This window comes from Triticum urartu, chromosome 3A (genome assembly GCF_056163025.1).
Source record: "Triticum urartu cultivar PI428250 chromosome 3A, HENAU_Tu73, whole genome shotgun sequence".
NCBI classification, from domain to species: domain Eukaryota; kingdom Viridiplantae; phylum Streptophyta; class Magnoliopsida; order Poales; family Poaceae; genus Triticum; species Triticum urartu.
This window is the reverse complement of record NC_141875.1, coordinates 82,634,516-82,646,524: the sequence shown is the minus strand read 5'-3', so window position 1 is coordinate 82,646,524 and position 12,009 is coordinate 82,634,516. Positions and strand designations below refer to the sequence as shown.

Sequence of the window (12,009 nt, the reverse complement as noted above, 5' to 3'; positions counted from 1 at the left end):
AAATAACCATTATGGACACGAGGTCCAGCCAATGGCCAACCGACACGTTTACAACGGTCGGATTTCGGAGCAACGGTAACATTACTTGAGGAACAAGTAATGCTAATTCCTCGGTCCGAGTCAAATCTCTCTGAGCAAAGAAGATCATACTATCTTGCAGGCAAGTATATTCTCAGAGCACAAAGACATTTCTCTCACAGCTTTCATAGGTTTTGGGTTTAGCATCAGAGAATCAAAGCTTCGAACGTGACACCCCTCTTAATAGTACGATGGTCAATGTATGAAGAAGAACAAAATAAATGATACGTCTTCATCTTGTCTTCATTCTTCCTCGAGCGCAATCATTTGCTTCAAACAGGCACCGAACCAATTGCTTGCACTTCAGCAGTTTTTAGGGGTCACTTTTGTTAGCTTTATCGTTGATGATAACCTTCGCTGCCACGCAGGGAGATTATCTTCGTCGTTTGCATCAAGCTCCTCGATACTTCAGGGACCTGTTACTTTGTGTGCACTAGCAAACACATAAGTCCCATACTGTTTATGTCAACAAACTCCAAAATATAAGGGGCTTATCATAGCATCAACAGAAATCTAGGGTGAGCTTGGATGGGGAGAGATAGAGCAGATAACTAATATAGGAATCAAAACACTTCTTGCGGCAGCACTTTAGGGCAGATGCAGTTTGTTTAAGTGCACCAACCAGTGAGAGGGCGTTGTTTGAACTTATTTGCCAGGCCTGCATGATAGTCGACCAATATGGTTGGGCGAGAGGCCCAACTGTTTTAAAATTTAAAAAGTGGGGGATGGGGAATACTGTGTCGGTAGAGATTCGAAGTTGTACATGGTCAGAGAGACAATGGAATCACATGCTAGGTTTACGAATATGCACTCTTTTCTTTGATCATGGTTGTTTGATGATTTAAACCTTCTATCGAGAAGGGGAAGTCCAATAAGAGCAAGATTATTTATGGCATTCGTTAGTTCAATGAAAGGATGGATTATTCATATCGAAGGGCTCTCTCATAAGGGCTATAAATACCCCACTGAAATGCAAACTAAACCTAGCTCAGATGATTAGGTTCTTTGTGGTGGAACCAGTCCACCTGAGTTCAAGTCATAGACTTGGCTCTAGTGCTCGCATTTTTCTCGAATTATTTCAGGACGACCGAGAGGCTGTGACCATTTGAATGCCACCAGCTTGGGTGGCGGTGGTGTTTGTGTGTGTGGGGGGATGTATAGGTTGAGATGGGAGAAGTTCCAAGTTGGTTTGAAGGTAGATCGAAGGAAAGGAGTAGAAATCCATTAGAATTTTAATCTTGGAGACATGTTCGACAAATTATTGACCATTTATGAATAAGATTGGTGATTTTGTTATGGTGGAGGCAGATAGAGGCAAGGGTGTGGAAACACCAAGTTTTTTTTATCTCCATCAAGCGCAACTTTTAACTTTTTTTGCGTTCCTCCCAATAATGGCATTTACTGGACCATGAGCTGTAGAACCCTGATAATGACTTTCCTAAGGCGATAGTTTAGGGTTGAAGTTGAAGCGTCACTCTACTTACGCCATGTTGTAAGGCTGATTGAGTTCGTATAAGAGCGACAACCAGCGAGAAGGCTTAGTTTGGACCTACCTAGGCCGAGACTTAGGTTTGTAGGATACCCGGCTGTAGGATGGGTGAAAAACGAACCGTTACCAAATCAAAAAAGCACGGGATAGGAGACAAAGTTTGTTGACCTACATTAGAAATGCTAAATGGTTAGAGACAAAACGAGTTAGTGAGGAAATCGTCGGGAAAAATTGATTCCAGTCTAGGTTTATGAAGCCATGATCAATTATCACTAGTGTTGGTTGGTCATGTTTTCTCGGCCAGTCCAAAAGAGGAAGTACAACTATGGAAAGTGATTATTTATGTTGTTGTTAAACACATCGGTTTGGTTTGATGGAAGAACACATTGTTATTATCAAAGGGCTATCTGATTATTTTGAAATCCCCCATGATGATCTAGTGCGAGTTTGGATGTGGAGTGGTAGAGGAGAGGCTCACCTAGGAAGTTTTGCTTCAGGACACGATCTGTTGGAGTGTAAACATTCATGATGGTTATGGGTGACTGTGAGGCAAGGCGAGAGGTTGTGATAGTTTAGGTGTAAGCCATGACTTTCTCCTAGAAAGGGGAATTGATAAGGTGACAAGGACATTAGGATGCTACTAGCTGGGGCGGGGTCTAGGAATGGTATACGTCGAGATAGGAGAAATTCCAAGTTGGTTTGAATGTAGATCTAAGCAAGGAGTAGAACTCCATTAGAATTTTAATCTTAGAGACATGTCCGGCAAATTCTTGACCATTTCTGATTAAGAGTGGTGATTTTGTTATGGCGGAGGCAGATAGAGGTAACGGTGAGGAAATAACAAGTGTATTTTGTCTCCATCAAGTGCAACTTTAATTTCCCGCGTTGCACCCAATAATGAGCATTTAATGGGTTGTGCACTCGAGAATCCTGATAATGACTTTCCTACGTGATAATTAAGGGTTGGAGTTGAAGCGTCACTCTTGCTATGCCACATTGTAGGGCAGATCAAGTTTGTTTAAGTGCGACAACCAGTGAGAGGGCTTAATTTTGACCTATCTAGGACGAGATTTAGGTTTGCAGGATAGCCAGTCGTAGGATGGGCGGGAAGACCAACAGTTACCAAATCAAAAAACTGCGGGACAACAGACAAGTGTGTCGACCGACATTAGAAGTGCTACATGGTCAGAGATAAAATGATTTAGCGAGGAAACCCTTGGGAAAACTTGATCCCAGTCTAGGTTTATGAAGCCATGATCAACTCTCTCTAGTGTTGGTTTGTCATGTTTGCTCGGCCATGTAAACCATTCATCAAAAAGAGTAAGTTCTATTATGGCAAGAGATTATTTATGGTGTTGTTAAACACATTGGTTTTGGTTTGACAGAAGGACACATTGTTATTATAAAAGGGCCATCTCATAATGTTCTAATCCCCCATCATGATCCATTGCGAGTTTGGATGTGGAGAGGTAGAGGAAAGAGCTCATCTATTAAGTTTTGCTTCGGCCTGCGATCTGTTGTAGAGTAAACGTTCGTGATGGTTATGGGTGACTAAGAGGCGAAGCGTGAGGTTGTGACAGTTTAGGTGTAAGCAATGACTATCTCTTAGGATGGAGAATTGAGAAGACGCCAAGGCCATTAGGATGTCACTAGGGGGGTTCTGGAAATGGTATAGATCGATATGGGATAAGTTACAAGTTTGTTTGAAGGTAGATCCAAGCAAGGAGGAGTATAAATCCGATATAATTTTAGTCTTGGAGACACGTTCGACAAATTATTGACCACTTATGAACAAGAGTGGTCATTTTGTTATGGCGGAGGCAGATAGAGGCAGGGGTGTGCAAATAGCAAGTGATTTCATCTCCACCAAGTGTAACTTTTTTTTGTCGTGTTGCACCCAAATAATGGGCATTTATTGGAGCGTGCGCTCGAGAACCCTAATACCGACTTTCCTAAGCGATAGTTTAGGGTTGGAGTTGAAGCTTCGCTCTTCTTATGCCAATGTTGTATGGTGGATTGAGTTCGTGTAAGTGTGAGAACCAGCAAGAGGGCTTAGTTTGGACCTATATGGGCCGAGACTTAGGTTTATAGGATAGCTGGTTGTAGGATATGGGTGAGAAGACCAACCGTTACCAAATCAAACAAGCACAGGACGGGGGACAAGTGTATCGACCTATATTAGAAGTTCTACATGGTCAAAGACAAAATGATTTAGCAAGGCAACCATCAGGAAACTTGATCCAACTCTAGGTTCATGAAGTCTTGACCAATTCTCTCTGGTATTAGTTGGTCATATTTTCTCGGCGATGTAAACTTTCTATCCAAAAGAGGAAGTCAATTATGGCAAGAGGTTATTTATGGTGTTGTCAAACATGTCGGTTCTGGTTTGATGGAAGGACACATTGTTTTCATCAAAGAGCCATCTTATAATGTTGAAATTCCCCATTATGCTCCATTAGGAGTTTGGATGTAGAGAGGTAGAAGAGAGAGAGAGAGAGAGAGAGAGAGAGAGAGAGAGGGAGGGAGGGAGGGAGAGAGAGAGCTCTTCTATGAAGATTTGCTTCGGCACATGATCTGTTGGAGTGTAAACGTTCGCGATGGTTATGGGTAACTGCAAGGCGAGAGGTTGTGACAGTTTAGGTGTAAGCCATGACTTTCTAGGACTGGGAATTGAGAAAATGCCAAGGCTGTTAGAATTCCACCTATTCGGGGGGCGGGGGGGATCCGGCAATGGTATAGGTCGAGATGGGAGAAGTTCGAAGTTTGTTTGAAGGTAGATCCAAGCAAGGAGGAGTATAAATCTGTTAGAATTTTAATATTAGAGACATGTGAGAGCAATTCTTGATCATCAATATGAGTGGGCATTTAGTCATGGTGAAACAAAATGATGCAGGGGTGTGGAAATAGCGAGTGTTTTCGTCTCCATCAAGTTCAACTTATACTCTGGCGCGTTGCACCCAATAATGGACATTTACTGGTTCGTGCGCTCAAGAACCCTAATAATAACTTTGGTAAGCAATAGTGTAGGGTTAGAGTTGAAGTGCCACTCTTCTCACATCGACGTTGTAGGGCAGATCGAGCCTGTTTAAGCGCGACAGCCAGTGAGAGGGCTTAGTTTGCACCTATCTGGGCCGAGACTTAGTTTTGCATGATAGCAAACCATAGGATTGGCGGGAAGACCAACCGTTACCAAATCAAAGAAGTGTGGGACAAAGGACAAGTGTGTCGACCGACATTAGAAGTGCTACATGGTGAGAGAGAAAAACGAGTTAGCGAGGAAACCGTCCGAAAAACTTGGTCCCACTCTAGATTTATGAAGCCATTATTAAATCTATCTGGTTTGTCATGCTTGCTCAGCCATTTAACCCTTCCGTCCAAATGAGGAAGTTCAATTCTAGCTAGAGATTATTTATGGTGTTGTTAAACACGCAGGTTTTGGTTTGACGAAAGGGCGCATTCTTATTATCAAAGGGCATCTCATAATGTTGAAATACCACATTATGATCTAGTGCGAGATTTTATGTGGAGAGGTAGAGGAGAGAGCTCATCTAGGAAGTTTTGCTTGAACATGTGATGTGTTGGAGCGTAAACATTCGTGATGGTTATGGGTTACTGCAAGGCGAGGCGAGAGGTTCCGACATTAGTAGAAAATAGGGCTTTGGTTGGAGCCTGCCAAGCCCATTAGTCCCGGTTCAGTTAAGAATAGGGACCCATGGGGGCATACGTCCCGGTTCGTGCGCCCAGGGGCCCGGCCGGGCCTTAGGAGGCATTTGTCCCGGTTTATGTGGACCCATTTGTCCCGGTTCTAGGCACGAACCGGGACCAATGGCCAGCCATTGGTCCCGGATCGTGCCTAGAACCGGGACAGAAGGGTGGCCTTTAGTCCCGGTTCCAGCCACGAACCGGGACCAATGAGGTGGCTATATATACCCCTCGCCCGCGAGCAGAGCACTCCATACTACTCTGTTTTTTCTGGCCGGCGAGGGGAGAGCTTTGTGGTGCTCTAGCTCACCTCCTATGCACATGAGGTGTTCGATGAAATGCCCGAGCCACACTAGTTAAGCTTTCTCATCTCGAAGCTTGACCTCCAAGCTCCATTTTCCCCGAGATTTGTCTAGGTTTAGCGGTCCGTCACGTCCCGTCCCCGTCTTCACCGCCGTCGATCGCCCGCGCCGATCTCATCGCCTGCACCACCGTGGTGCGCCTCTTGTTCTTATCTTCTAGGTATAAGACGTGACTTTCTCTTAGGATGCAGAATTGAGAAGGTGTCAAGGTTGTCGGGATGTCACCAGCTTGGGGCGGGGCTCTAGGAATGGTATAGGTCGAGATAGGAAAAGTTCCAAGTTGGTATGAAGGTATATCCAAGCAAGGAGGAGTAACAATTCGTTAGAATTTTAATCTTGGAGGCATGTTCAATTTTTTTGACCACTTATGAATAAGAGTGGTGATTTTGTTATGCTCACGCAGATAGAGGTAGGGGTGCAGAAATGGCAAGTGTTTCATCTCCATCAAGTGCAACTTTTATTTTGTCGCATTGCACCCATTAATGGACATTTACTGGATTGTGCGCTCGAAAACCCTGGTAATGACTACCCTAAGCGACAGTTTAGGGTTGGAGTTGAAGTGTCGCTCTTCTTACGTTATGTTGTAGGGAAGATCGAGTTTGTTTAAGCGCAATAACTAGTGAGAGGGCTTAGTTTGGTCCTATCTGGGCGGAGATTTAGGTTTGCAGGATAGCCAACCATAGGAGGGGAGGGGAAACCAACCGTTACCAAATCAAAAAAGTGTGGGAATGGTGACAAGTGTGTCGGTCGACATTAGAAGTAGTACATGGCCAGAGACAAAACTAGTTAGCATGGAAACCATGTGGAAAACTTGATCCCACTCCAGGTTTATGAAGCCTTGATCAATTCTCTCTAGTATTGTTTGGTCATGTTTTCTCGGCCATGTAAACCTTCTGTCTAAAAGAGGAATTTCAATTATGGCAAGAGATTATTTATGGTGTTCTTAAACATGCCAGTTTCGGTTTGACGGAAGGACACACATTGTTTTATCAAGTGGCTATCTTATAATGTTGAAATCCCCGTTATGATCCAATGTGAGTTTGGATGTATAGGGGTAAACGAAATAGCTCATCTAGGAAGTTTTTGCTCAGGCACATGATCTGTTGGAGCGTAAATGTTCGTGGTGGTTATGGGTGACTGTGAGGCGAGGCGAGAGGATGTGACAATTTAGGTGCAAGTCGTCACTTTCTCATAGGATGGAGAATTGAGAAGGTGCCAAGGCGGTTAGGATGCCACCCAGCTGCCGGGGGGTGGAGGTTCTGAGGATGGTATAGGTCGAGATGGGAGAAGTTCCAAGATGGTTTGAAGGTAGATCCAAGCAAGGAGGAGTAGAAATCCATTAGAATTTTAATCTTGGAGACATGTGAGACAAATTCTGAACAATTTATGAATAAGGGTGGTGATTTTGTTATGACGGAGACAGATTGATGCAGGGATGATTTTGTTATGACGGAGACGGATTGATGCAGGGATGTGAATATAGCGAGTGTTCTATTCTCCGTCAAGTGCAACTTATACTTTGTCGCGTTGCACCCAATAATGGACATTTACTAGATCGTATGCTCGAGAACCCCTATAATGACTGTTTAGCTGATAGTTTAGGGTTGGATGTTGAAACGCCACAATTCTTACGCCAACGTTGTACGGCAGGTCGAGTTTCATTTAAGTGCGACAACCAGCAAGGGGGCCTAGTTTGGACTTACCTGGGCCGAGAGTTAGCTTGTAGGATAGTCGGTCGTACGATGGGGGGAGGGGAGGGGGGGGGGGCAGACCAACCGTTTCCAAATCAAAAAAGCACGGGACAAGGAGCAACTGCATCGACCGACATTAGAAATGGTACATGGCGAGAAGCTATCGAGGAAACTGTTTGGAAAACTTGATCCCAGGCTAGGTTTATGAAGCCAAGACCAATTCTCTCTATTGTTGGTTCATCATGTTTGTTCGACCATTTAAACCTTCTGTCCAAAAGAGGATGTTCAATTACGGAAGATCATTTTCTGTGTTGCTAAACATGCCAGTTTCAGTTTGACGAAAGAGACATTGTTCTTGAGAGGGCTCTCTCATAAGGTTGGGAAAAAAAGATCTTCTATTATGATCCACCGTGAGTTTTGAATAGGTAGAGACAGAGGTCACCTAGGAAGTTTTACTGAACCTTGTGATGTGTTGGAGCGTAAACGTTCACGATGGTTATATGTAATTGCCAGGCGTGGCAAGAGGGCATGACAATTTGTGTGTGCGTAGGATCCGACGTGACTTTGTGGGGTTTTCGGTGCTGGCCTAATACCTGGACATTTAAACAGCAGAAAAGGAAACTTCGAGAGAGGAACCCACCCCAGAGAGCACCAAAATTATGCAGTAGAGGGAAACGGACGCCGTATTGATTTAGCTAATTAAAGACCCGATCACAGTTTAGGATACGCAGTTGACCATCGAGGAAAGGGGAGGAGAAAGGTACGGCGACGGTCGACGATTCCTAGGTAGAGCCACTGCAAAAGGCCAAGCCACACCGCGTGGGCAGTGGACCATGGGGATCAGCGCCGCCCCGACCATGGGGCAGTTGCAGAGCGCCAAGCAACTCGGAGATGCCCATGGACTCCCACGATCGAGGTAGATACTCGAGTACACTCAAGACTCAACGCTGACAAGTAGTACAAGGATTATTCCGGGCAGATCAAGAAGAGACCATTGGCATCTGAATTCTGAAACTTCTCAATTCAAGGCAGGCATCTTACAGGTTATTTATCAGCTGCTACTGCTGATTACAACGAATCGAAAGCGAAATGTAATGCATGCTGGCGAAGGAAAAGGAAAAATGGAGTATGCATGGTGGCCTAAGGGAAAAGCGAAATATATGTATGCATGGTGTCCTGCATGGCTGCCTGTGTCCTGCCTAGCTAGTTGGGGTGCCCGGTGGTGGAGGGGCTGGAGCCGGGCTGCTGCTGGATGGCAGCGCCGGGCGGCGGGGTCTGGGCGCCCGGGAGGTGGTCCAGGTCGAACTCCTTCTGCTTGAGCACGAGCAGCATGCGCTGGCCGTCGACGCGTAGGCACTCGATCTGCAGGCGCTCGTGCTCCATGTTCCACTCCTTCTTGGCCTTGAACTGCTCCCACCTGTGGCGGTACTTCTCCAGCGCTAACTCCTGGACCTCGTACGCCAGCTCCTGCTTCTCCAGCTCCAGCGCGCGCCGCCGCACCAACTGCCGCAGCTGCTGCTGGTCGCCGCCGGCCTCCGCCGCGGCCAGCTCGCGCTTCAGCTGCTGCATGGTGCACGGCATCCCGCGGGCAGGATTGTTGTTCCCGTTCTCTTCCCCGTCTTCCCCGGCCGCAGCCGCGCTGCTCTCGCCACGACGGTGCTTGTTCTTGTGCCCGCCGTAGTTGTGGAAGCCATTGCTGTCGTCGATGCGGCCGTCGCTGCGCTTGGTGTCTGGCGCCTTCTCCTCCACGTCGTCCAGGTCGTAGTCGTCCTCCTCCTCTTCAGCCTCTTTGCTACTGAGGACGTCGTCCTCGCTGTCGTCCTCCGAGCGCGTGCTGAAATTCACCACCTGGCGGCCGCCTTGGGTGCCGTGCGAGGCTGTTGCGGTGCCGCCGGGGTTGTGGTAGTTGCACATCTCGCGGAAGAAGAGGCGCTTGGAGCTGAGCAGCTTGCGCGCCTCCTCCTTGGCCTTGGCCGTGAGCTCGCCCATGGCGTCGAGCAGCGCGGGGTTCGCGACCACGTTGCACGCCGTGCCGCGGCCGAGCAGTTCGACGACTCGCTTGTAGCGCTTGTTGAGGTCGTTGAACTTGTCCTCGCATTGCTGCGGCGACACCTTGAAGCCTTTCTCCACCATCGCCCGGGACACGGACCTCCACTTACCTTTCCTCTGCTGCGCCGCAGCCTGCGGCCCGTGCCCGCCCTGCGCCGCCGCAGACGCCACCGCCTTCCCGTGCGAATGCGCCGCCGCCGCCCTGCCTCCTGCAGACGCGCCCTCCCCGTCGTCCCCGGCGTTGTACACCACCGCGATGAGCAGACGCACCATCGCATCCGTCCACTTCATCCGGGACCACGAGCACCCCGCTGTCCCCGCCCCCGGCTGCTGCACGGCGGCGACGCCGTTGCCCATCTCCTCCTCTTCATGCGCGTTGACCACCCTCGATGGCGGCGCCACGTAAGCCGCGTACGACGGTGGCGGGTGCTGCTGCCCCATCGGCATGGCCTGGTGGTGCTGGACCTGGAAGCCTCCGTTGGCGTGGTGGAGGTGCTCCGGCGGCTGCTGGAACGAGGAGGCCGTGTGGATCTGCGGCTGCGGCTGGTGGACGAGGTGCATCTCCATGCCGAGCATCGCCCCCGCAGACCCACGCGCACCCAACCCCGCTCCTCCGTCAACCCTCTCCATCGGCAAAGCCTGACCACCGGTCTCTGGTTGTGAACTCTTTTTTTTCCAGGGGGACTCTTGTGGCAACTCTAGGTTTTGCGCTGGCCCGTGTAGAGGAGCGGGGAATAAAAAGGAGGAGCGGGGCAGGGGGCAGCCGCCGGTAGCCCACGGACGCGCCGAAAACCACCTAGGATTCTTTGCGCCGGGTGGCTGCTTCTGTGCACAGCTTGTAACCGAGTGCGTGCGCAGAAGATCCGTGGAGGGTTGGGAATCAGCTGCTGGCCCGCTCCTCACTTTGTGCGTTCGGTTTATTCGGTTTACATGGTTCGGTTTATACGGTATTTGGTTTGTACGGTATTAATACTTCGGTAAATACGGTATGAAAATAAATTACGGTTCGGTTTGGGTATATACCAAATTATTTCGGTATGGTTTCGGTATATACCATAAAAACCAAACCTAACGCGAATTTGAAAATGACGTAATAATAACTTACAAATTTATGACTCAAAACACATACTATTTTACACAAATAGTATATAACTATATATATAAGTGTATATGCTTGCATTGATTCATCTATTGATGGTTATGGACGTGTTTAGCATTTTAAAAAGAGAAAAATAACTATGCTACAAGAAAAAATTACGTGCTTAGTAGTGAATTTGACTCATGTACAAGAAAAATGACAACTTGTATGGTTGTTTATCTCAAGAAATATAAATTTAGTTTTTACTTCGGTTTATTCGGTTAACCGTTCGGTTTTTCGGTATATACCATATAAACCAAAGTTCAAAACAGTATGAAAAGTTCATACCATACCGAAACCAGAAACCATAAAAACTATAAAATCGGTTCGGTTCGGTTTATTTTCGGTATGGTTTTTCGGTTCGGTTTTCAAATGCACAGAGTGACCCGCTCCTCGGCTGGCTGTGGAACACACATTTCACCTGGAGCACGAGAGGGAGAATCCAGTTTGTTACCATGACGAAATAGGGTTTCCCCCTTTTTGTATTAGAAAGCAAACATCACCGATACAAACAGATAGATACTGGGGCGGAAGCAGCACATGCATGCCCAAAATAAACGAAAGAGAAAAAAAGAAAAGAAACAAATGCCGACACCGGCAAATCAACAAAAACGAAGAAGCTTCGCGACCGCCGCGCCCACCGGGGATCCTCCACTAAGCTCCTATACTCAGAAGCGCCGGTACCAATCAACACCTTTAAGAAGGGACGCGACGATGACGACACTGCTACCAAGGGTTTCCCCCGACATGCGACGAGGAGAGAGGAAGGGTACCCCCGACGCCCTCCAGGAAGGTTTGGCGGCACCCTCAGGCACCACCGCGTCGGAGTTGGCTTGGCCGACAGGGATTTCTCCCGATCCCAACCTTCACCTCTGGCGCTCTGGAGCATGCCACCAAACAAACCACCACCCTACGCCAAAACAGTCTTGAAGCTTCCACCCCGTCTCACCACGGCACCGCGAAAGGGGCCTGCTCAACGAAGAAGAGGAGCCGGGGCTCGGGACAGCAACATCGTCGGCATGCGGGGGGGTGGGGGCAACCTCCACCGTCAACGACGGTAACTGACCGGACACGACAGCAGGAGCGTACCGGTCTCATGGGCCCACAGGTCCGGTCGAGTCCTCAAATTCCCGTAAAGCTCCCACTGTCACGCTGCAGAAGGCATGCCGTTGGCGCCACCACCTCGAGTCCGAGCCGCTCCTCCTCCACGCCATGCAGAGGACATCGTAGCCATGCCAATGGCCAACCGCTAGGACCCAGATGGGGCCGGGAGGGCCCAGATCTGGGCCGAGGACGCGCTGCCGGCCACTGGACGCCACCACGCCGCCCCGCCACCAAGGGCAGCTGAGGGAGACCTGGATTCAGGGGTCCTCAGGTGTCCGACCTATTGAAGCATGGGCTAGGCTAATGGGATGTTGAAAGTGCTAGTTATTGACTAGAGGGGGTGAATAGGTGATTTTTATGAAAGTCTTTAAAACACGGGGGCTTTGAAGACAAACA

General features: G+C 48.3%; 1 protein-coding gene across 1 annotated transcript; it reads right to left on the bottom strand.

Annotated features, from left to right (window-relative positions):
* Window positions 1-8,316: 8,316 nt before the first annotated feature.
* Window positions 8,317-10,062, bottom strand: LOC125548021 (uncharacterized). Its single transcript, XM_048711729.2, has one exon. The coding sequence runs from the start codon at window positions 9,999-10,001 to the stop codon at window positions 8,526-8,528; it is 1,476 nt and encodes a 491-aa protein (XP_048567686.2). The 5' UTR covers window positions 10,002-10,062; the 3' UTR covers window positions 8,317-8,525.
* Between the last annotated feature and the right edge of the window lie 1,947 nt (window positions 10,063-12,009).